This window comes from Nylanderia fulva, unplaced genomic scaffold, assembly GCF_048542155.1.
Source record: "Nylanderia fulva isolate GAGA-0341 unplaced genomic scaffold, ASM4854215v1 Scaffold16, whole genome shotgun sequence".
NCBI classification, from domain to species: domain Eukaryota; kingdom Metazoa; phylum Arthropoda; class Insecta; order Hymenoptera; family Formicidae; genus Nylanderia; species Nylanderia fulva.
Window position 1 is genome coordinate 4,825,156 of NW_028189835.1, and position 22,260 is coordinate 4,847,415.

The 22,260-nt window shown below is 38.0% G+C and overlaps 4 protein-coding genes across 4 annotated transcripts in view; 2 read left to right on the top strand and 2 right to left on the bottom strand.

Annotated features, from left to right (window-relative positions):
* The first annotated feature begins 534 nt into the window (after positions 1–534).
* On the top strand, positions 535–5,617 carry LOC114940460 (CD63 antigen-like). The gene is made up of 5 exons (XM_029315164.2): positions 535–1,086; positions 3,868–4,056; positions 4,136–4,306; positions 4,538–4,768; positions 5,283–5,617. The coding sequence occupies exons 1-5, from the start codon at positions 1,012–1,014 to the stop codon at positions 5,478–5,480; spliced, it is 864 nt and encodes a 287-aa protein (XP_029170997.1). The 5' UTR covers positions 535–1,011; the 3' UTR covers positions 5,481–5,617.
* Positions 5,556–8,201, bottom strand: LOC114940459 (alpha-ketoglutarate-dependent dioxygenase alkB homolog 4). The gene is made up of 5 exons (XM_029315163.2): positions 8,001–8,201; positions 7,016–7,141; positions 6,847–6,939; positions 6,333–6,760; positions 5,556–6,258 (listed from the first exon to the last, which is right to left on the bottom strand). The coding sequence occupies exons 1-5, from the start codon at positions 8,100–8,102 to the stop codon at positions 6,108–6,110; spliced, it is 900 nt and encodes a 299-aa protein (XP_029170996.2). The 5' UTR covers positions 8,103–8,201; the 3' UTR covers positions 5,556–6,107.
* PGRP-S3 (peptidoglycan recognition protein S3) lies at positions 7,635–10,184 on the top strand. The gene is made up of 5 exons (XM_029315165.2): positions 7,635–7,706; positions 8,533–8,618; positions 8,896–9,103; positions 9,420–9,538; positions 9,661–10,184. Exons 2-5 carry the CDS (start codon positions 8,561–8,563, stop codon positions 9,843–9,845), a joined length of 570 nt encoding a protein of 189 aa, XP_029170998.1. The 5' UTR covers positions 7,635–7,706; positions 8,533–8,560; the 3' UTR covers positions 9,846–10,184.
* The window catches only part of LOC114940191 (uncharacterized), an 84,407-nt gene continuing 72,152 nt past the window's right edge, over positions 10,006–22,260 (bottom strand). The window contains 6 exon segments of the mRNA XM_029314715.2: positions 10,006–13,868; positions 13,995–14,153; positions 14,268–15,035; positions 15,243–15,347; positions 15,493–15,606; positions 15,732–22,259. Of these exon segments, the coding sequence (XP_029170548.1) occupies positions 13,740–13,868; positions 13,995–14,153; positions 14,268–15,035; positions 15,243–15,347; positions 15,493–15,606; positions 15,732–22,259 (7,803 nt within the window). The 3' untranslated portion in view covers positions 10,006–13,739.

Genomic DNA, 22,260 nt, shown 5'->3' on the forward strand with positions numbered 1-22,260 from the left:
TATGAATCATACTCGTGTTATTGTTTTGCTCATGTATAAACGTAGCAACGAGCACAAGTGGCCGTCTCTTTTATATGTCCATCAATGAAAATTTCTCATCTCGTATCCACGATTTCAACATGTCACATCAGTGCTTTATATTATAATTATATAAATATATTTACGGAATTTTTTTCGATATTTATTAATATTTGGATTTTTCATTATAGTAAAAAATTTCATTATATAGTAAGCAATATATAATTTCATTTGCAATAGGATTGAATTTAATGCTCTACTACAATTCAATGAATTAAAATTTGTTTTCTCCAGTTAAACAAACAATAAACACATTTAAATATTGTGTGTTGTATACTGATGAGCATTACATAACTTTATATAGATTTAAATAAGACTTAGACAAATATATCTCGACTATTGAGAAACCTGCATATAAATTCTGTATTACATAATATAAAATATAGATACATAAAAATATTATATTACATTATAAAATGATGAATTAAAGGACAATTTCAAAAAATTGAATATGTTTGACAAGCAGCCACGTGTACACGTTTTTGCGTGAATTATTTCTTTTGCGCGCTAGCGTTTACCGTATATCTCTAATATGCATACATTTAGTACGTTCTATGAAATTCGCGTTTTGTCATATCTTTACGTCGCCTCGACTTTTGCATTCCCTCTCTCTCTCTCTCTCTCTCTCTCGCTCTTGGACTTCAAGGAAATCGCCCGCCTCGGTGTCGGTATATGTATCGTACAAAGACGTCGGCGAACGTGATCGTGCGAGATCGCGTGGCACACGAACAGTCGTCCGTCATCGTCCGCTCGCATTCGTACGTTTTCGTACCTGGCTCGTTATCGGCCAGCTGATAAGGGCCCGCGGGGCCGAGCGATCGGCCGATACCCGGGGAACGTCATCGACAGTCGGTGCGTCAAGTGCGTTGGAAGTGCGTCGGGATCCGCGTTTGCCGTGCACCTGCGTCCAGGAGTCCACACACGAGCACCAAAATGGCGGCCACGCACCTCGACGTTGGCCTTCGCTGCATCAAGTACCTGCTGTGCGCGGTCAACTCCCTCTTCGTGGTCTGTACTCTGTACCGTATACGCGACATCGCTTTTTTTCATCTTCTTTTATTCCACTCTATTACAATTTGAAATTACTCTCGCAAGTCGACACGTCTTCGCCTTAACTAATTTAAGGATTCATTATTGCGATTCTATATACGTGGAATAAAATTGTTGATGTCATCTTGACAATATTAATTTCTCATTTCTACGTATATTGATTGTATAGATTTGAGACTTCCTGAAAACGAAACGATTCGCCGCAAAATTTTTTATCGATATCGCATTAAGCTTATCGGGATAGATATTCTTGGAAAATGAGGTAATATATATGAATGTATCAAGTACTTTAAAGATATGCGTGAAAAGTCTTGTTCGATAATTTTACAATGAGTCTATATATATATATATATATATATATATATATATATATATATATATATATAAAATAATACATAGTCGTGGAGGTCCTTGAAAAATACGACGCAATTGTGCATAAAAGAGTGCTATGATACTATACCACACATATGTAATTATCGATTACTGTTATAGCGATATCTATTATATAGATATATATGAATAATGTTTGGAACCTAAAAACTTGTACCTTTTTACTTTTGACAACAGAAAAGAAATGAGTAACGTGTTCGCCAAAATAAAACTTTTTTTTCAGTTACAAACATGTTTTTGTCATTTTTTAAATATATTATTTGTAGAAAGAGAGAGAGTATGAAATTACATATGAAAATATCGAAATAAAATTTGTTTTTACATTCTAAATTGTCTTCTAAGAATATATCCTATCAATTTTATACGTCATTATTGCAGCTGTTAGAATATGCTAATACCGATAACACATAAACGGCAATTAATTTTAAAATTGACTCATTAGATATTTATTTTCCGCGTATATTTTTTTGCATAATTTCCTCGAGTCTGCGCATCCGACAATATAACTGAAAAATTTTAGTACGATCAGTAAATCGTTACATATATATGTTTTGTAAAAAAAGAAAATTATAGTTTATATATACCAGTTATTTGACGCGTTATAATATCAAGGCAGTATCAATTAAATCGATTCGCTATTTCGGTATTAAAAAATCGGCTTGAGATAACGCGTATCTGATTATTTATGATTTCACATTTGTAACGACGTAAAATATAAACCCGCGATATAGAGAAGAGAGGATAATAATGCCCTTCAGTACAAACGACACGAAGACACGAAGACAAAAACTAGTTTCTTTTGCGACATTAATATATTTCTTTTATTATTACATCCTTTGTTCTCTCTCCCTGTCATGCGAAAAGAACGATATGGGCCATGAGAAGTTCGAGTTTCGTTGTTAGAGAGATTGTACTTTCGCAACTGCGGTCGATATTACATAGAAAAGGCTATGCACTAATGAATTATTAGGGATGGGCGTATCTGTATAGCCCCGTTCAACCCGATTATATACTTTTTAATTAAATAAAGAAGCGATAACACGCGCTTTCTCCATATTTTGCCCCGTATCACTGCGCAGTATTGTCCTCAAATTTTCGTACACATATTGTAATTTGTGGACAATATATTGCGCATTGATAAGCAAAATACGGAGCACGAGACATAAACACGACATAAATTCGACCAATAAAATGTTCGATATGGAATGATATAATACTAAACATCGTTTAGCAACATTTGTACCAGCCATCTTGTATTGCTCACTTATAAATTATAAAATTATAAATCACTTATAAATATATAAAAAAAAATAATCTTTTTTCTTAAACATAATCGAAATTTTATTTGTAACGAAAAGAACCGAGGATAAAAATTGTTTCGTAGTTTTATACATTCATATAATGCCATAGGCAAATATTTTACAACATCTTCGAACTCTTATACGTCGTTGCCTCTATCTAGAAACTTCATAGTCGCTTATCAGTAAAGATAATTTTGCAATCTCGTGATGATGTCGCGCGGTATCATCATACAACAGCAAGGTGGAAGGCTTCAGCATACGAGTCGAATGAAAAATTGTTAAAGTTTGCGCAGTTTGGTGCAATGGTCGATTGCCTCCTATTTAATCTTTGATTTCATTGTTATCGATAAAAGAAAAAATATGTTTGTCTCTTTATATCATTCGTACGCTTATTTAATTGGACCTTGTTTATTTAAATCGAATTAAACATTTAAGTACTTTTCCAATCTTAGTATGGCATCTAGTTTTCAATAACTTGTCAATTAAATAGCAAATAATAAATTTAATTTTCATGAGAACACAGACTTGTATCAATTATATAAAAGATACGACTTTTATCACGTAGGAATAAGTAACTCACTTTGTAGAACAAATAAAAACTGATGTGTACATAATGATATATTTCACATAGTAACGATAAAAAGTATTGCCTTTTCTTTCTAATCTAAAAAGCTACCCGAGAACGCATATCACATGTTACATAATAGTTAAACAATTAATGCTAAAGATAACTGCATTGCAAAAATAATAAAAAATCTTATGCTACAAGACAAAATTAACTCATTTGATTATACTGTACAATTTGCACATTTGTAAATTATTCCTATAAAATGAAATAAAATTTATAATGTTCGACATGTGGAATTATACGTACTTTGAATTGTATGCAAAAATGAAAACAAAAAATTTTTATAAATATGTAAAAGCTTTTCTCTCTTTTAAACGATAGAGAGAATGGGCAATATTTCATAATTTAATTCAAACATTACAATTTAGCAGTTTTCAATACAATATATTTAATTATCTTTTTATTAATATTTTATTGCAGTTGACGGGGGTGATGATAATATCGGTCGGCACGACAATTTATGCCGTTTATGAGAATTTTTCGCATTTCCTGGATTCAAGCTACTTTTCGCCAGCCACGCTTTTGATCGTGGTCGGAATATTAGTCTTCATAATCGCTTTTATGGGATGCTGCGGCGCTGTTAGGGAAAGTACCTGCATGGTTCTTGTGGTGAGTCATCTGAATCCTACTTACTTTAAATATTATTTCCCGAGACGTATACTACATTCATTCATGTATGTATTTGCAGTTTGCAGTTTTACTGTCGTTTGTTTTGGTGTTGGAACTCGCCGCAGCTGCTGCTGCATACGCTTTACAAGATGGCATTAAAGATCTCTTAGCTGAGAAAATCAATCTAACAATGCATCAGTATGAAAAAAATAAGGAAGCCACGATTGCAATTGATTTTATGCAATCTAGGGTAAGAAGATTAACCATTCTCTATATTACTAGTTGTAACTTATGAACACTCTTTTTTTTTAAGAATCTCAAAAATAAGATTCTAAAAAGTTATGAAAATTAAAAAACAATATTGTCGGATGATAGATTACAATATTCTTTTTTTTCAAACTGCTTTTGTCAGCTACAAATTTCTTACCTCACTATAGGCATTTTGAAAAATAATCGATTATTTATAATAATTTTTTTATAGTTACGTTGCTGTGGATATGATAGCTATAGGGATTGGGATGGGATATCGTTAAACGAAACGTATATGGAATTACCTGATTCTTGTTGTGCATATATAGTGGATGAGATAATAGATTTTCCGGATCGGTGCCAGGGAAAGTACCAGGAGGGCTGTATTAGCCGTCTTTCTATTATTGTTCACCGCAGTGCATTGTACATCGGTACGGGAGCTGTAGCGATCGCTCTTATTCAGGTAAGATTTAATTTTTTTTTTATATAATCGATATCTATTGTAATCGAAGCTACTAAATTGTGTGTTTCGATTAAATTACGAAATAATCATTCTCTATCGTGTAAGAAAGAGAAAGAGAGAAAAACTTCAAAATTTAATTTTTAGTCATATTTTCTGCTTGCTAAATTGTAATTTCATAATTTAAAACATTTGCTAAATAGATAAATGTGTCAATATATTAAGCGAGATATATATTATGTTAAAGTAGAATATTCTGAAATAGTAAATTGTAATATATATATTTTATATATATATATATATATTATATATACATATATATCTATAAAATCTTCAAGTTTATAAATTCTTACAAATTATGCATAAATCTCATTAATATTTTATTTTCGAAATTGTTATATGGTTCAACTTGTCTATTTAACTATTAAAATTATAATCCTGAGCATGTAATTTATATAAATAAATAAGTTATATAATTTTATATGAAAATAATTTGTGCCTACTGTTTTTTTTCTAGCTAACGGGGATTATGTTCGCGTGTATGCTTGGCCGAGCTATCAGACGTCAAAAGACAGAAAGGGAGAGGCGTCGCTGGGAATTACGAGAAAATCTCGTGAATGGTTACGAACCGCTGGGAAAATCGGATCCCTTAACTACGTTTCCCGTAGTATATATGGCACCAGATTACCCATTAAAAGGCGATAAAAAATGTTAACATTTTAATACAAAAATTTAATAAGACCAGATTTTTCCTATTGTTTTTACAGAGAGAAATTTACACACAGAAAAACTTACCATATAATGATTCTATTTTATAATATAAATATATAAAAGCGTTTATACAAAAATGAATATTTATTTTTGATGCTTTTACATTTATTTGTGTAATAGAGTTGAATATTATATTATCGAAGATAGTACAAGAGAAAACCGTACTTAATAATTGTACCAAATAATTGTGATTTATATAATTCATAGATTAATATATTTTCTTATCTAGATATAGACAGTCTAATCGTTTTAAATAATTTGTATTCCAATAATTAAATGTTGCAAAATTTTAAGTTAAACTTTGAACTTGAAATAAATTTATTCAAATTTATTTTCAATTTTCTACTACAAATAATCAAGAATGTTTGCCATAAGTGAAAGAGTATTATTACACAAACTATTATATAAAAAGTGTGGATACTTATTGAATATTATTAATGCACTGTATTTTTATGCTAAAAATAAAATATATTTAAATGGTACAATATTTACACATTATATATTCCGTCAAATCAGAAAGAATATATTAAATAAATCTGATAATTATTTAAATCTATTTTTTATAGTAGCATCATCTGAAGATTAAAGCTTGTCTCAAAATCTCAGAAGCTTCTTTGTGATGTTCCCCATTCTCAAGATACGGTGGCGTTAATTCACGATATGCGAGACATACGCGCCTCGACGTGATGTCTTGTCGAAGCACAGAATGTTCCCATTGATATCTATGAAATTAAAAATATATTATTAATTATATAAGATATGGTATATAATCGTTTTCATAAGAAAAGCATTATACCTTGCTGGACCATATAAAATCATGAGTGACCTGGCAGGCATCGGCAATCGTACCACCACGTTATCATCAATATCAATCTGTGTGTTATCACGAATGCCTTTCTCCAAGATAGAATTATAATTTGAAACATAATCTAAGTTATATCGCATAATTGGACCTCGATAAGGAGTCATAGTCAAAACAGAATCACCGAGGATATTAACGGTTACTATACGTTCTCCCCAAATCCAACAATCATCAATGTGAGGATCGATAGAAGCGCCTCGTTCGGGATTATATTCAAGCGAACATTGCTCGACAGTTCTAAAGCCATGTAGTAATGGTATTTCCTCAAATTTACTCTGTACAAACTGTGTTGTTTTAGGAAAACCATCAAATACTCCTAATTGTAACTTTCGCTTTTTAAAGTTGCATTTTGGTCCAAAATTCTATAAATGGAAACATTCAAACATAATTTAATTTAAACATATAAACATATATAGAGACATATTAATTTTCATAAGTATAAATGTACCTGTTTTCTCCTACCACTCTGTGATGCTTGCCAAGGGAGATAATCGAGCTCTTCCATCAATTTCTTAGCCTCATCTTCACTTAAGAAATTTAACTGAAACATACATATTGTAAAAAAATGATAAAAAGAATGTTGAAAAATATACAATAGTATATTGTAATCATATTACCTTGATATAAACACCAGGATAGTCAATTAAATTTCCATCATGGTGAGGATGCTTTTTATACTTATCTATATCCCATCCAGGTGATGATTTATCACAATATGGACAATAAACATAACATTTGCTTTCCTATAAGATTGAAAACTATAAATTTAAATCAATTAAAAAATTAAAGATATATTTTCTCATTAAGATTGTATAATTAAAGATATAAACAAAGTTTTTTAAAAAAGTTTTGTAAGAAAAGAAAATATTCTATATACTTACTATATACTTAAAAATCTTCTATACAGTTTTAATTAGTTTATATTATAATTCACATTTTCAAATAAAAGGATAATATTAAGATAAAATATAAATGCCTCATTTCTTTGCAAAAAAAAATTGCAAACTGGTTATTCTGGCATTCTATCCAGTTAGGAGCAGATTCAACAGCCAGAATAAAGTGATATTACATCAAATATATAAAGGATAATATTGAAATAAAATAAGAAAAATAAAGTGCTCATCTTTTTGCACAAAAAACTGCAAACTAGTTATTCTAGTATGCTATCTGACTAAAAGCAGATTCAACAAACTGAACAGTTTATAACAGACAGCAGATAGAAAAGGCAGAGAAATCTCATTTTAAAATATTCACACATAAATCTTCAAATCTTGATTTACATTCTCAAGAAAGACAAGTTATAAGCTTGTAAGTATACATTATAATATAATACATAATATAACAATCCAATAAATAATAAAGCAAAAAAGATCATCAGATTCAAAGATTAGAATGCAAAAAATGGCATTCTAAAAAAATTGGAAAACATATATTAATGAAACAATAATATGGAAATTCCCCGAAATTAAATTTTATCGTTGTCGTCCCGAATTACGAGAAAGGAAATCCCGCGATTAATTCTAAGAAATGTCAACATCACACGACACAAATATTTTCGATATATAGGTTATGATAGGTTAAAAGCTTCGTCGAGTCCGTTACCTGTAATACTTCCTTCAGATCCGGCTTCGATATTTTGTATTCAGCTTCGCAAATTAAACAAGAGCGGATTCCTTTGCAGCCACAGGGTCGAACAGTTTCCATAATGCTTATTTTTTTTATATCGAGCACAAAACACTGAAAAAAACTACACACGGTGTCGGCATGCAAACCACAACAAACCGGCCTTGAAAATCGATTGTTAACAAAATCGATATGCGAGATATCGATTACATCAATTTTTGATTCGAAAGAATTTTATTTCTTAGATGGATTTAGCTTTTTAATTTTTGATGAAATATTTATAACAAAGACAGCCAATATAATTGTTAATAAAACAATGATTTATTCATTGATAAAATAAATATGTAATAGTTTTTCTTTTTCTCGTTACTATTTATTATTGATTATAAAAATGTAGACAAGCAAAAAAATTAAAATGATATTCAGCGAAGTTCTCTCGTTATCGCTTTGTGGGTCATAAGTTGAGATAATGTTGACGTTATATTTCAATCTTTTGACATTTCTCTTGCAGTTATACGTCTCTGTTTCACACTGCAAGAATGTTATCGAGGATCTGCTTCGTACTTTTGTTAGTACTTCCGGCCAGTTTCGCTAATAGTAAGTTTTAACATTTAAGATCTGTTTATCATTCGCACGATCATTTTACGAAAATCTCTTAAAATACATATAAAATATTTATATCCTTTTACGAAGTCAATTGATTTTAGATGACGTTGTACGTTCAAATATATTTTATCTTAATTGTAAAAGTATAGTCAATTTAAAAAAGTGGAAAATGTGGAAACCTCTGAAAAATTAAGTTTTTTTTCCATTTATTCTCAGGATTAATATTTTAAAAATAATGAATTTAATAATTAATTGAATATTTTCGCAGAGGTCAAATGTCCTATCATCATCGGCAGAAATGAGTGGACCTCCGTTCCCGCTGGAGACGTGAACTATTTAATCGTGCCAATACCTTATGTAGTAGTACAACATACAGTAACTCCCGAATGTAATACACGCGAGGCTTGTACAACGCGCGTCGACAACATCCGCAGTTATCATATGGACCAACTTAGCTGGGACGATATCGGTTATTCGTTAGTAATAATTATTATCTCCGTTTGAATAAAAATCATTTTTTCTAATGTACTATTTGTTTCATATAACGTTGTAAAAATATCCAATAATAATTTTCAATCTATTTATTTAATCTATTCCATAAAATATCTAAAGATTTATTATATAATAAATCTATTTATTTAATCTTTTCCATAAGATTAATATACTATTTGCTTCATATAACGTTGTAAAAATATTCAATATTTATCAATCTATTTAATTAATCAATCTATTTATTTAATAATATTAAAGTGTGCAAAAAATATTATGATCATTGTTATCTTTTCTTTAAAGATTCTTAATCGGTGGCGATGGAAACGTGTACGAGGGATGTGGATGGACACGTGAAGGAGCGCATACATACGGATATAATAAAAAATCTATTGGCATAGCTTTCATTGGAAATTTCGAAAGTAAGCATCGAAATATATATATATATTTTTTTTAAATAATATATTTAATATATATATTATACTTATTCTTTTGTGTATCGAATTGCTATGTTTTCTGATCTCATCTCTCTTATATTTCCAAGACAAACAGGCCAGCCAGAAAATGTTAGACGTTGCACACCAATTAATTGAGTGTGGCAAATCCCAAGGTATTCTTCGAAGCAATGTACGTGTAATTGGTGCGCGACAAGTGCAGCAAACAGCCAGTCCTGGGTATCAACTCTACGTACAGATGCAAAATTGGCCTGAATGGACCAGGAATCCTTAACTTAACAGCAAATGAGAAAATATTTGTTTCTATATAATTTTTAAACTGATATATATATATATATATATATATATATATATATATATATAACTGATATAATGTATATGTATAAGAAATCTTCAATCTTTTTTTAATAAGCAGGAAGATTTTTGTATCGCAATACTTATTACTTATCCGCAACCTTTTAATCTGTTGTGTATGTGAATCTCGTTCGATGAGATTATATAGAGCAGGGTTTTTCAAATAATAAATCCTGCGATATATTTTCGCAATTCGTTGGCAAGAAAAAAAAAATATAACAAATGTAAGACCGTAAGAGAAAACGTCAATTCGAGGTAATAGTTTGTGTTTTATTATATTACCTTTCTAGCGAGAAGTCCAGCTCCTGATCTAATATAAAAAGAAAGTTCTTAACATACGTTTTTCTAACGCATTAACATTTCAGAAGAACGCATGTAGACGACATGTGTAGAAATAAATCGTGGATAAATTGTGTGATGAATTTAGGAGATGGAACGGTATGACATCGTAACGTATATCCAATTCTATTCAAGTTTCTTTTCTTTTTTTCGATTATTAGGAGATCACGTAATTACTAATATACAAATGATACATTATCACCGAGAGTTTCTCTTACACAGAATAAATATATTGCGCATATTAGCGGGTTTTTCAAGAATGACGCAATCGAGCCGAGCTTAAGTTTTTTTTTCTTTTAATCATAGTTATTATTTATCGTTAATATCCATATAATTATCAATAACTACAGTAAAACACAAAACAAAAAAAAAGAATATAGTGATATCTGTACATTCTTCTTCCTTAAATGATTAACGTAAACATTCTTTTTTGTATTCTCGTAGCCTACAATTAGGAAGAAACTAAATTATAATATTCACAGATATTTTACAAGATAGATGAAGGCACGCCGACGAGCGCACGTGTCGCGTAACAACGGTACAGAAAATACAATATGATTCTGCACCTACGCTATATGACTGGCTTGCAGAAGAAAGAGGAGAGAGGCAAACGCAACATTTTCGATAAAAATAAAGCAGTTGCGTGAAATGGACGACACGTGCGCACGTTCGCGCCTTATATACTTATATTCATAGTTATTATGTATATTTATACATACATATATATATCTATATATATTATATGTATAATATATATATATATATATGTATATATATCGCTCCTTTTTTTTATCACCTTGCTTCCTTTCTCTCGCTCAATTATACCTCTACACTGTACATATCCACAACGCATCTTTTACACTGTACATGCTCACACGCTCCGCGAGTATCCGCGCTGCCTTATTAAGGTAATTGCATCGTCGCAGAGATGGACAGAACAAGAGAGCGATGACTTATTAAACGATATGCGTTTCGCTTGGAAAATAAAAGTAACGAATTCACACATCGAATCGTCCAGTGCTCCTAAAAAATAACAAAATAAATAAGAAAATACAATAAGTGTCCAAAAACTTATTTGTAATTATTATACATACATGCGAGTATACGAATTTATATAAAATAAACGATACTCGATAATACACTTTTGCATGTCTTGACATTCTGCGAATATAACGAAAGAAGATGAAACTTTTCGCGAAGAAAGGTCAAATCATCGTTAAAATGTGTATTATTTAAATTACTTTTGCTTCATCTACATCAAATAATTGAAATAAATGAACGCGAGCACTTTGTTCTGTCTATCCCTGATTCTTGCATGAAAATTACTCTCTAGAGGCATGCGCCCTACGCGCAGCAGCATAATATCGTAAATAGATATAAGTTTCTTAATTTATTTAAAATGTTTTTTTGACGGCTTGGTGTGTGATATAGTGTAACCTCTGGTCTATACACGTAAGCGCATTTATTTCGGACACGAATGCTAAAGAGTCTATGAGTCGTCGTGCGACGGAATCGATAGGGATGGGATATAAAGATGGATATATTTCCTGCGACTGAATAAGCAACGAACGATAAACGAATGCGAATCAAACGTTAATAAAAGTATCGTTCTATTCGCATTCCCCTTTCAGCATTCTATGTTCATTCATTCATTGTCAGATATATCAATCTAGGATGGAAGTGCGTAGAATGGGGCATCAATGGTCAATGAGATCGGTCATACATTTTCCAAGTATGACAAATAAGCCCCATTTTGTCCTTAAATGTGTGCGGATTGATATGCTCTAGCTAGCCTGTTGTAATAACGTTAATAATAATTAATAGCAGCGGTAATAGAGTAGTGGTAGAGTAGTAATAGTAGTAATAGTAAGTAGTAGTAGTGGTAATAGTATAGTAGTAATAATAGTAATAGCAGTGGTAATAGTAATCGTAATAATATGTAACCATAATTATAATAATAATCAATAATATTAATAATAATAATCATCGTAATAAGAATGGGCGATTATCAGTGTTAGCAAGGTCACGTTTATTCAAATAAATTAGACGAATTGTGTAATAAAATTTTGTCGATCAAAGAGAGAAACTGTCTAATTTATTTAATTCGTCAGTGTACCGAACAATCTTGTACAATTGTGACACTGGCAACACTGGTCATTAACATTAATAGTAATCATAATAATCATAATAAAGAATATAAGTATAACGTTAAAAATTCTTTTATAAGATATACATATAATGCTAAGAGAGTATACTATGCACGAGAGGAATTTTAGTAATTCACGAGAGATTAATAATAATAATAATAATAATAATAATAATTATAATAATAATAATTATAATAATTCACAAATTCGTATCCTGCTGTGGGAAATCATGGTACACTAGGATAGATCTACGAATAGATCGCACAAACTCTACGCAGGGGTGGCCCAACTTTTCTCATTCTTGGTGTGCTAGAGGATTAACGTTATAATTTACATTCTAAACTCGACACGACCGGCGGCGTTAGCAGCAATGGGCAGCAGCAAATTATCGTTATAGTTTCGTTATAATATAATACATAGTCATATATTTATATATATAGAGCAGTATTTATACAAAAACACATCACATACCGCACGGACCATTTTTAGTTGGGCACCCTCTTATATATGTTTTTTAACCTTTTGTCTTCTTCCTCTTTTTACGCAGTTTTACGGTTATCGTTAAATACTTAAAATCACAGTAGTTATGCCCTCGGTGGCTCGCTTATAATTTTTTTTACACAATTTACTTTATTATTATTAACGCCTAAACCTTACTTGAAATAGCTCGTAATAGCTCATATAATAGTGATAGGGTATGTTAGCTGCTTTCTATATCTTTACTTCGCGATTGACTTGTCCATCTAGAGAAACGAGTTATTTACTGCTTCCTTTATGGGAAGGACGAGCGTAAGTAATGAGTATCGCATGACGAATCGAAGGTCTTGTCTGAAGACTGGGGTTGTGCCTGACCCGCTTGTCAGAAAGACCAAGAGTGATGTCGGTCGATCCCACAAACATTGTCAGTATTAGAATTGACGCGAGTTACAAGCCGTTCAAAAAGAAAAACAAGGTAGGAAGGAAGAAGAAAAAGAAAAGCAAGAAAGAACCGAGCTTGCTTGCGCGAATTTCATCGAAGAGAGGTACGCACGGTGATGACCAGCGCATTTAAAAGTGCGAACCTCACTTCACCGCACAACCTCGTGTCTCGTCTTTAGGCCTACGATCTAAAGATCAGCTTACAACCCGCCGGGTTCCATTTGATTGTCACTGATACAACTCCGGACTAAGGAGTTCTCTTCATTTTGAATGCGCATCCCGCTCTTTGTCGCACAATTACGCGCGTATCAGGCGGACACTCCAGGCTTCATGCCAGGTATGAAGCGTCCTGCGGTGCGTGAAGACGAGACATACGGATAAATCGTAATCCGATAGGTCAATGATCGGTCTCAAACCGTGGCGATGACGATTAGTAAATGAGAGATCTTGCCAACACGGTGAAATAGGTCCGGTGCAATCCTTGCCAAATTATCGTGCGCGAACTCACAAGATGGAAAAATGTGAACTACATACGCCGGCTAAAATATAGAAAATTTTGCATTGCATTTTCATTAAATCTCATCTCATAAGAAAAAGAAATATGCTTTTATTCTTGAATAATGACAAAAAAAATCCCATATAAAATGAAAACAATTCTGACTCACCTGTTGCGATCCGGGTGCGGCAATATTTACAATTCCAGCAGCTTGCTTCTGTTGGAGATACGTGATAAATCCAGCTTGAAGGTTTTTACTTTGTTGCAATACATCGACTTCGTCACGGCCACAAGGTAATGCCAGCAACATGCAATGTTCGTTATCAGTCTGCAAAATATTTCAATTGACATATTAAAAATAGTTACACATAATTCGCTTAGACACATTCGTTACATATCGATACGAACGATATTTAACTACTAAAAAAACTGCGACACGTACCTGCATCTTCCTCGCTACTCCATCAACTTGAGTTGGTTCCAATCTCATTCTTTGAGCTATTCTCAACGGTGGTGTGGAGCCGTCGCTGTTACACGGCAAACTATCTCTGGCCACGTTAGGATTGCCGAAGACAAAGTGCATCTGTACCGCCGCCTGATCGTTCTTGAGCGCCAGTAAACCTTGCCACATAACCGGGTAACGTTGGAGTAGCATCTGGAAGCTGTCCGCTTGCGGTGGCACTTGAGACGCGTAAGGTGGTGGGGTGACTACGTGATGCTTTCTACATCTCTCCGGTGTGGTGGCTCTGCCCATCTCAGGTGGTGCTTCGCTGGCAGCCATGGGATATGGAGAACGTAAGTGAGCGGGCGGGGGTTCATAATAGCCTGCTCTGACGCCAGCTGGAGCACCAGGTAACGACGGGTTACTTCCTGCGTTATACTGCGGCGGAGGTGGCGGTAATCTCACATTTCCGTGTAGCATATAAACTTGAGCAACTTGTGGACTGTCGGTGGTACGATCTTGAGGCGTTCTCGTGCCTCGTCGTAATTCTAGAGGAGGACTGTGACTGTCCTCTATGCCGGTCTCGAGTTTCGGATCTAAAGGCAGATGCGGAGATCTCGTTCCTGGAATGCGATAAGCTATGCGAGGTGCCGTCAACGCTTCCTGTTGCGCGCGATAATATTGTTGGTATTGCAACATTTGAGAATGTAAGTAATGAGGTGGCAGTTCTCCGCCATGAGTCAGTCCTCCGTAATGATTGACTTCACTCTGTGAAACAAGATTATTTTTTATCAATTATTTATATCGAGAAATAATTTTGTCTATATATTCACTTACATCCGTAAAATTCTTTAAATTTCATGCAATGTCAAGAGATTTATGATTAATGTCTAAAATATTGAATCTCTTTTCTTTTGAAAGGCATATAGTTTTATTAAAAATATATAAGAATATCATATTAGAAAGTAAATATACCTGTGAAGTATTAATGTGATGGTGGGCAGGTGGAGGACTCTGGGATCGATGCGGGGGGACAAGACCATACTGACCCCCTGGTGGAGTAGCACCTGTACTTCCGTGCTAATCAAAACCGAATAAAGTTAGTGCATTTTCAACATATTAATTTTATTATCTTTTTTTCTCACTCAAACGCACGATTTTTAAACACAATATTTATACATATAAAATATTGACGTATGAAAAATGAAACATATACAGTACTTACCAATGGAGCCTCGTACGTCGGCATCGGCACGCTTCGACTTTGCGGGCTCGCAGTTGGTACCATGATACAACCAGACATCGGCACTTCCACTTTTGGTTCTATTATCCCAGTGGCCTGAAACATATGATTCCGAAATATGAATCAATGTATATTTTATCATTTTTAGCGTCGTATATATTGAATATAAAAAAATTTAAATGTTCTATCAAGTACTTCATCAAGTATTCCATCTTACGTACAGGAGTTTTCGGTACTGGTGGTCGGGCACTGCCAGTTGAAATCGGCTGTGGGTTGACGAGATGTGGTTGCGTGGATGAACTTCCGCTGACGATCGGTGGAACTACAGCTTGCAGCAAGTGCGTTTTTGGATTAAGCGGATGAGGTTGCCCGTTAATACCCTTGAGAGTGGTGGGCTGTGAGACCGGTTGATGCATGGTTCTGGAGACGTTCACGCTGGCAGGATGCATGTTTATCGGCATTTTCTGCGACATGTTCACTATCGTCGACGTTTGTTGTTTGGCAGCTTGCAGAAGATGTTGCTTAGGATTAGGTGGCACTCCTGTGTTATTGAGTACGGGTGACATAGGTTGACCTTGCTTCACGCTTGCATTGGCCGGCGTCAATTGCGCCGCCTGTTTCGCACGCGGACTTAAACTAGGCGACACGACTCTGCCAGGTGGTATCTGCAGATTGAGACTCTGTATCGCTTGCACGGGCGACTTGACGATGTTCTGTACTATCGTTTGATTGGGCAAGCTTGGAGTCACCGGTTTCGTGATAACCTGCTGTTGAGCCGAGGTCACGAGCTTGCTAGCGTTTAACACGTGCGCCTTGAGACTCGTAGGTTTCGTCTGCGAGGAAGAGGAGGTGGGTATCGGTTGCGTTGTTGTAGTCGATGCTACAGAAGACGTTGCAGTCACGGTAGAGACAATAGTCGTGGTCGTCGTCGAAGATTGCGCAATAGTGATGGCAGAAGTAACTTGTATCGTTGGGGATTGTGGTTTCGTAATCACGCTAGTTTGCGGTTGGATCGGCTGGGTTGGTGTTGATTGACAAGGCGTGTGTTCTATGACGGCCTCCTTCTTCGGCTCCGCTACTACTATCGGGGAACTTTCGGATTTCACTCGTGGCGCTTCGTTTGTCGGGCTCGTGCTGACTAATCCACTGCTTCGAGATTCGCATACCGTTCTATTGATAGTCTGCACCTGATTGGATGCCGCGGACACCGGGATATACTGACCCTCCTCAGATTCCCTCATCGGTATCAGCATTCCCGTGACTGGATCAATCAACGTCATCGGCTCAAGCGATACCGTCTTCTGCGGCGCCGAGGTAACAACAACAGTTTGAGCTGGTTCTTCCGCTTTCGGGCTTTCTGGTGTAGCCTCCGGTTTAGGTTCCTCTTTGATCTCTGCCACCGTCACGGTTACTTCCTTCGTCTTCTCTTCTCCGCTATCCTCGTTATTTTCGGACGTTCGTCTCGCCGTTTTACGACCGCCCCTAGGTGACTTACGAAGTTCCGTTGGAAGTGGCGCGGCAGATTGCTGTGTCGTATTGCGCGGAGCGTTGTTATGTCTGGTGCTTCGTCTGGTGGCGTGGACATTTCCGGCGGCACCGCTGACCAAACCTTTATTTGCAGGCGATCCACGGACAACATCCTCGATGACATCGTCGATCGTGTTGCGACTGCCATCTCTCTCCGCCAATCTTCTAGACTTTCTCGTGTTAGCGGCCGGAGACACAAACTCTTCCGGTGGTATTTCCTTAACTGCGGCCACGGGTATCGCCGGCTGAGCGTTGGGTCCCGTTACGTTCGGTCCAGGGGATTTAATGGTGAGAATAAGCCGTGGACGACCGGCGTTGTCCTCCTCGCTGTCGTCGTGGAACTCGTAAACGTCGGCTGGCAGTTTATTCTTCTCAACGTGATGTTTGCTACCTCGAGGACTTCTACCGCCTCGTCTGTGAGAGACGGTGCTCGCGTTCCTGCCACCTCGCCTGGTGGTGACTCCGCCACGACTGCCGCGTCTACTCTTCGCTCTGCCCCGACGACTCTTCGTAGATTCATTTTCGCACGTCTCCATCGTCTCGTCGTGCTCATCGGCTGTTGATCCAAAGTTCTTCTTACCCTCGCCCTCGATCGATGATTCAGCGTCAAACCAATCCGACTCGTTCTTGCTGGTATCGTGCGAGTCGCTGTTCGCGCTCTCGGTTTGTTGTGTCTCGTCATCGCCATCGTTACCTTCGCCGTCGCACAGAGCATCAACCTTCTTTATCACGCTTTCGATGTTCACTTCCTTCGCGGACCAATAATCGCTGTCTTCTTTGCTATCGGTTGGATCTTCCTTAGAATCGATAGCAAGAGGATCCGTGTTCGGCTCTTTCAACGGATCTTCTACTGGCTCTTCCTCCAATTCCATCTCATCATTCTCCTTAATCTCTTCTTTAATTTCACTCACAGGTTCCAGTTTTATAAGAGTTTCCGCTTCGAGTTTCGGTGGAGTCGGTACATCTACCACCTCCTCTTTAGGTGCAATCTCTGTTTTAATAACATCTTGCTTTTCTTGTTTTATGTTATCTTCTACGCACGGTTGGTTCAAAAGTTTGTCGGATTCGGTTACATTATATTCAGTTTCGCTTATCGTTTCTTCCTGTTGAGCGTCGATTGGTTCTTGTTTTATCGCATCGATCGGCTGCGTCGATTGTATAGGTGGTGTAAGTTGCATCGGTTGAACAGTTTGATTAATCTGTGCTTCAGCGTCCATTTCCAATGGTTGTCCTTGGACGTGTTGGTCTAAGCATTCCGTCATCGGTGGCGTCGATATGGAAGATGCGGTTGATGATACTACTCTGGTTATGATCGTCTGTGATTCTGTAGATGCCAGAGGTATGTGAGATTTGACCAATTGACCCTGGGAGACAGGCGACTGTCTCTGACAAGGCGTTTGCGGGATGACGGATTTATCGCCAGGTGCTGACAACGGTGCGCTGGACGTTATTTGCTGAGGAACTATAGGTACTACGGTCTTTATCAGTGGTTGATTCGGTGAAGGTACGTTCGGCGGACCTAAAGTATGCACCGACTTGTGAAGTAAGTTAGATTGACCGTGAGCCACGATTACAGGACTCGGCGTGGAAGAACGAGGTACGTGCGTAGTTAGAAGTTGAAGATTCGACACTTCTTGTTTCTGTCTAGGCGACAGCAGATTACTGTCCGTTGTGATGGAAATTTGCTTCTGTGTTCTAGACGACATTGTGTAGCTGTCCGTGATGTAACCTGGTTTACCAAACACGGGACTAGACGTACTGGCATTGATCTCAATCTTTGCTGTTTCAGGTATATACGTGGGCGGTTGATTCGGTGATGGAACCTTAGGTGAGGTAGACGCTTTGTTGGTCGGTTCAGGTATAATAGCGGGCGACAATTTTGGTTCTTCCAATCTCGGCGATGGTTCGTTCGGATGTATCGTTATTAACGTCTCGATCACAGATTTGCCACCTAAAGAGGAGTCGCGCGAATTTTTTACTTGTATGCCAGACGCTAAAGGTGGTACGGGCATGTAAGGTCGCGGTGGAATATTCAGAGTCAATGGCGGTAAACCACCACGAGGATAACCAGGGGTGGGTGCCAGCATTCCCGAGGCGTGCTGTATCACCGGCTGTTGAGTCGCCGCGGTTGAGTAGATCTGTTGAGCTGGCACTTCCGGTCTATGAGCGGGGATAGGCACGCAAACCGCGATCTTGGTAGGTGGCGGCGAAGCTTTTCTTTTACCCACGTTAGGTACATGAGGACTTAACGTAGGATTCCGCGACCATTGTCCGTTGGGCGAAAGCGGCTGAGAGATGCGTGGCGAGGATTGTGATGGTACTAAAGGTGGTATTCTCGATGGGACCAATGGCGGCAATGGTGTCGTGTTGGAAGCTGACGAACAAGAGACAGTTGTGGTTTGCATTTTCGGAGAAGCTTGGCGCATGGGTACCATCTGAGATTGCGGAGACACGGGAAGCCTCTGATACAGAGGTTGCACTGAGATCGGCGATGGTCGCGAACTCGGAATGGAAAGCGATTTCGGTATTTCACTCGTAATCGGTACGCTACACGGCACCAGCATAGGTTGCTTGTATTGCAACGGTGGCGGCGACGGGGATGTTCTCTGCACTTGCGTCGTTCTTTCCGGACTAGCGACGTTGACGTCTGATTCTGTGGTCTCTAGCTGCACAGGCTTGACGGATTCGAGGGGCTTGTGTTCGTTCAGAGTCCACGAATGAGCGATTACGGAACTCGGTGGACTCGGCGGTTTGGCAACTACCGTGGACGTTAATCGCACTTCAATCGATTTCTCAGGAGCAGTCAAGACGGGTACCACCAGCGTTTTCGTCGGGGACTTGTAGAATGACGGTATATCCGGTGTCTTTGGCGGTTGTGTCAGATCGACCGTCTCGTAATTCGGATCTTCCTCCGTATCCGTGTCGATCTGTAGGTCGTGCTCGCTCTGCGGCGTATCCGGTTTTAGATCCGCGTCGCCTTCTACCGTTGAGGCGTTCAAACTCTCAACTGCTTGCTGCATTTCTTCGACGTCCTCTTGAGGTGCCTCGGCTGTGGTTCCGGCAATCCCATCAGTTTCGGTTTCTTCCTCCTCACCCTCATAAGAGAAATCTTCAGCCGAAGCGCCGAATGTTGCTTCGAGTAACGCGGCAACAGCGTCCTCCGTTTCTTCCTGCGATATCCCACCTCGCTTGTCTTCGTTCTGAGTCGGTGGTGTCGTTGGTACAGGTACTTCCGATTCCTCTCTGTTGCCGCGCGATTGACAATTACTGTCCTTCTCATCAGGTTCCGAGATACTTTTCACAGCATTCTCATGAATGGTCTCGTCGATTTCTATTCCAAACCCAGGTATGAATTTATCCTTCTTCTTTTCCGACTTGGTTTGAATGTCGCTCACAACCGGAGGAGTTATCGACGATACGGTTGACACGTTGGAAGTCACTTTAGGTATCGGGCTCAATAATGTCTCCCTAGGCGCGGGCAAGCTGGATGATATTGTCTTGGATACTAACGGACTGCTTGCTCTTGGTGGACTAGGTTCGGCGCCTAGATAAGGTAATTCACCGCTCTTTTCATGATGGTGATGATGATGATGGTGGTGATGGTGATAATCCTTTCGGTTGCGTTCCTCCTTCGATTTCTTCCGTTTCTTTTTCTTCTCTTTGACTTTCTCCGGTGCTGTCGAAGGTGTCGATGGCTCGATACTGTCATTATCGTCGGTGAAACGGAAGACATCGTGATCACTGGGTTCAGCTGTGCACGCAGGAGCGGCCTTCGGAGAACTCGGCATACCCAAAAGTTTCGCCTCGATCTCCCGGCCGGCTTCGGCCAAATCGACGCTGTTCTCATCTTCCGGTTGATGGCGTCGTTTCTTCTCTGTCTTCCGTCTTGTTCTGTCCATGTCGAGCGAACTACGACCACCGTCGCTGTCCGAAGCGTAAACGCTGTTCTCCGACGTCATGTTGCTGAACCTGTTGAAAAACGTATTAGATGGAGCATCGTCAACATCGTCCGAGAGAGGGCCGAAGATGTCCTCCATACGTTGAGAATCCCTTGCCTCTTGCCTGTTGAGTCTCTTTCGTCTCGCTTTAGCCTTATCCTCCCCATTCCGATCGCGCCTCTTATCCTTTTTACTACGTTGTTTCTTATCGGCGCGCATTCTCTCTTCAGCGTTCTCAGACGCCGTCGTGACTATAGTTGTGGTGGCGGTGATAGTAGTCAATTCCGTGACATGATTCGGCCGGCAATCCGCGTTGGACGATGTGATGAGATTGGTTTTAGGCTTATGTTCTAAAGCCTCCATCGGTTCCACCTTCAAATTGTTGTCGTTCGAGATGCTGTTCTTTTGGCGCTTCTGTTTCTTTTTATGCGATTTCTTTCGCGAATCTCTTTCGTGATTGTTCACCACTATTGTCGGATGATTCGCGCGGAAGCTAACCGAAATTCGTTCGTCTTCGTCGGATGTACGGGGCTCTTCCTTAATATCCGTGTGTACGCTATTCGTAATAGCGTTTGAGGCTTCCAGTGGGTTCTGCTTCTCCTCGGTGTCGGCAAAGCCGAGATCGACGTCGCTCTCGAGGAATCTTTCAGTCTTCACTGTCTTGCGAACCTTGTTGTTGAATGGCTCCTCCTCCTCACTCGTATCAGAGTGAATGCGAGACCGCGAGCCCTTTCTAGAGAGAGACTTGGTTCTCGTCGAATCTGATTCGGAACTAGCTTCGTCCTCGGTCAAAGCTTTGCTACTCACAGAGTCTCCGTCCCACGACGTACTCTGCTTCTTCTCTTCTCGTCTAGCGCGACTTTGCTTCAGTTGCGAGAACTTGTCCTTTAATCGCACTTGACGCTTCTCCTCTTCTAGTTTTTGCATATTTTTCGTTGAACGAGCTTTTACCTTATCGTACATACTGATGTAAGCAGGCTCGTCGTCGACAATATCGAAGATCGAGTGCTTCTTCGGCTCGTCGCTATCCGTATCTGTAGCTGATGGATTCCTTACCGTTTGTATCTCGTGAGTAGAGATGGGACCATCGTCCACATCACTGTGCGAATTCAATGTAGAAGATTGTTGCTGTTGATGATGTTGCGCATCTCTCGCGTGATTCGATCCCACGGAAGCTTGTTCGGTTGACAGAGTCGAATCGTTTCTCTTGGAAAGAGAACTCTCCAATCTCGATAGAAATTCCTTCTCGGATTCGTGCGACACCCTCGGACTGCGTTCCCTCGAC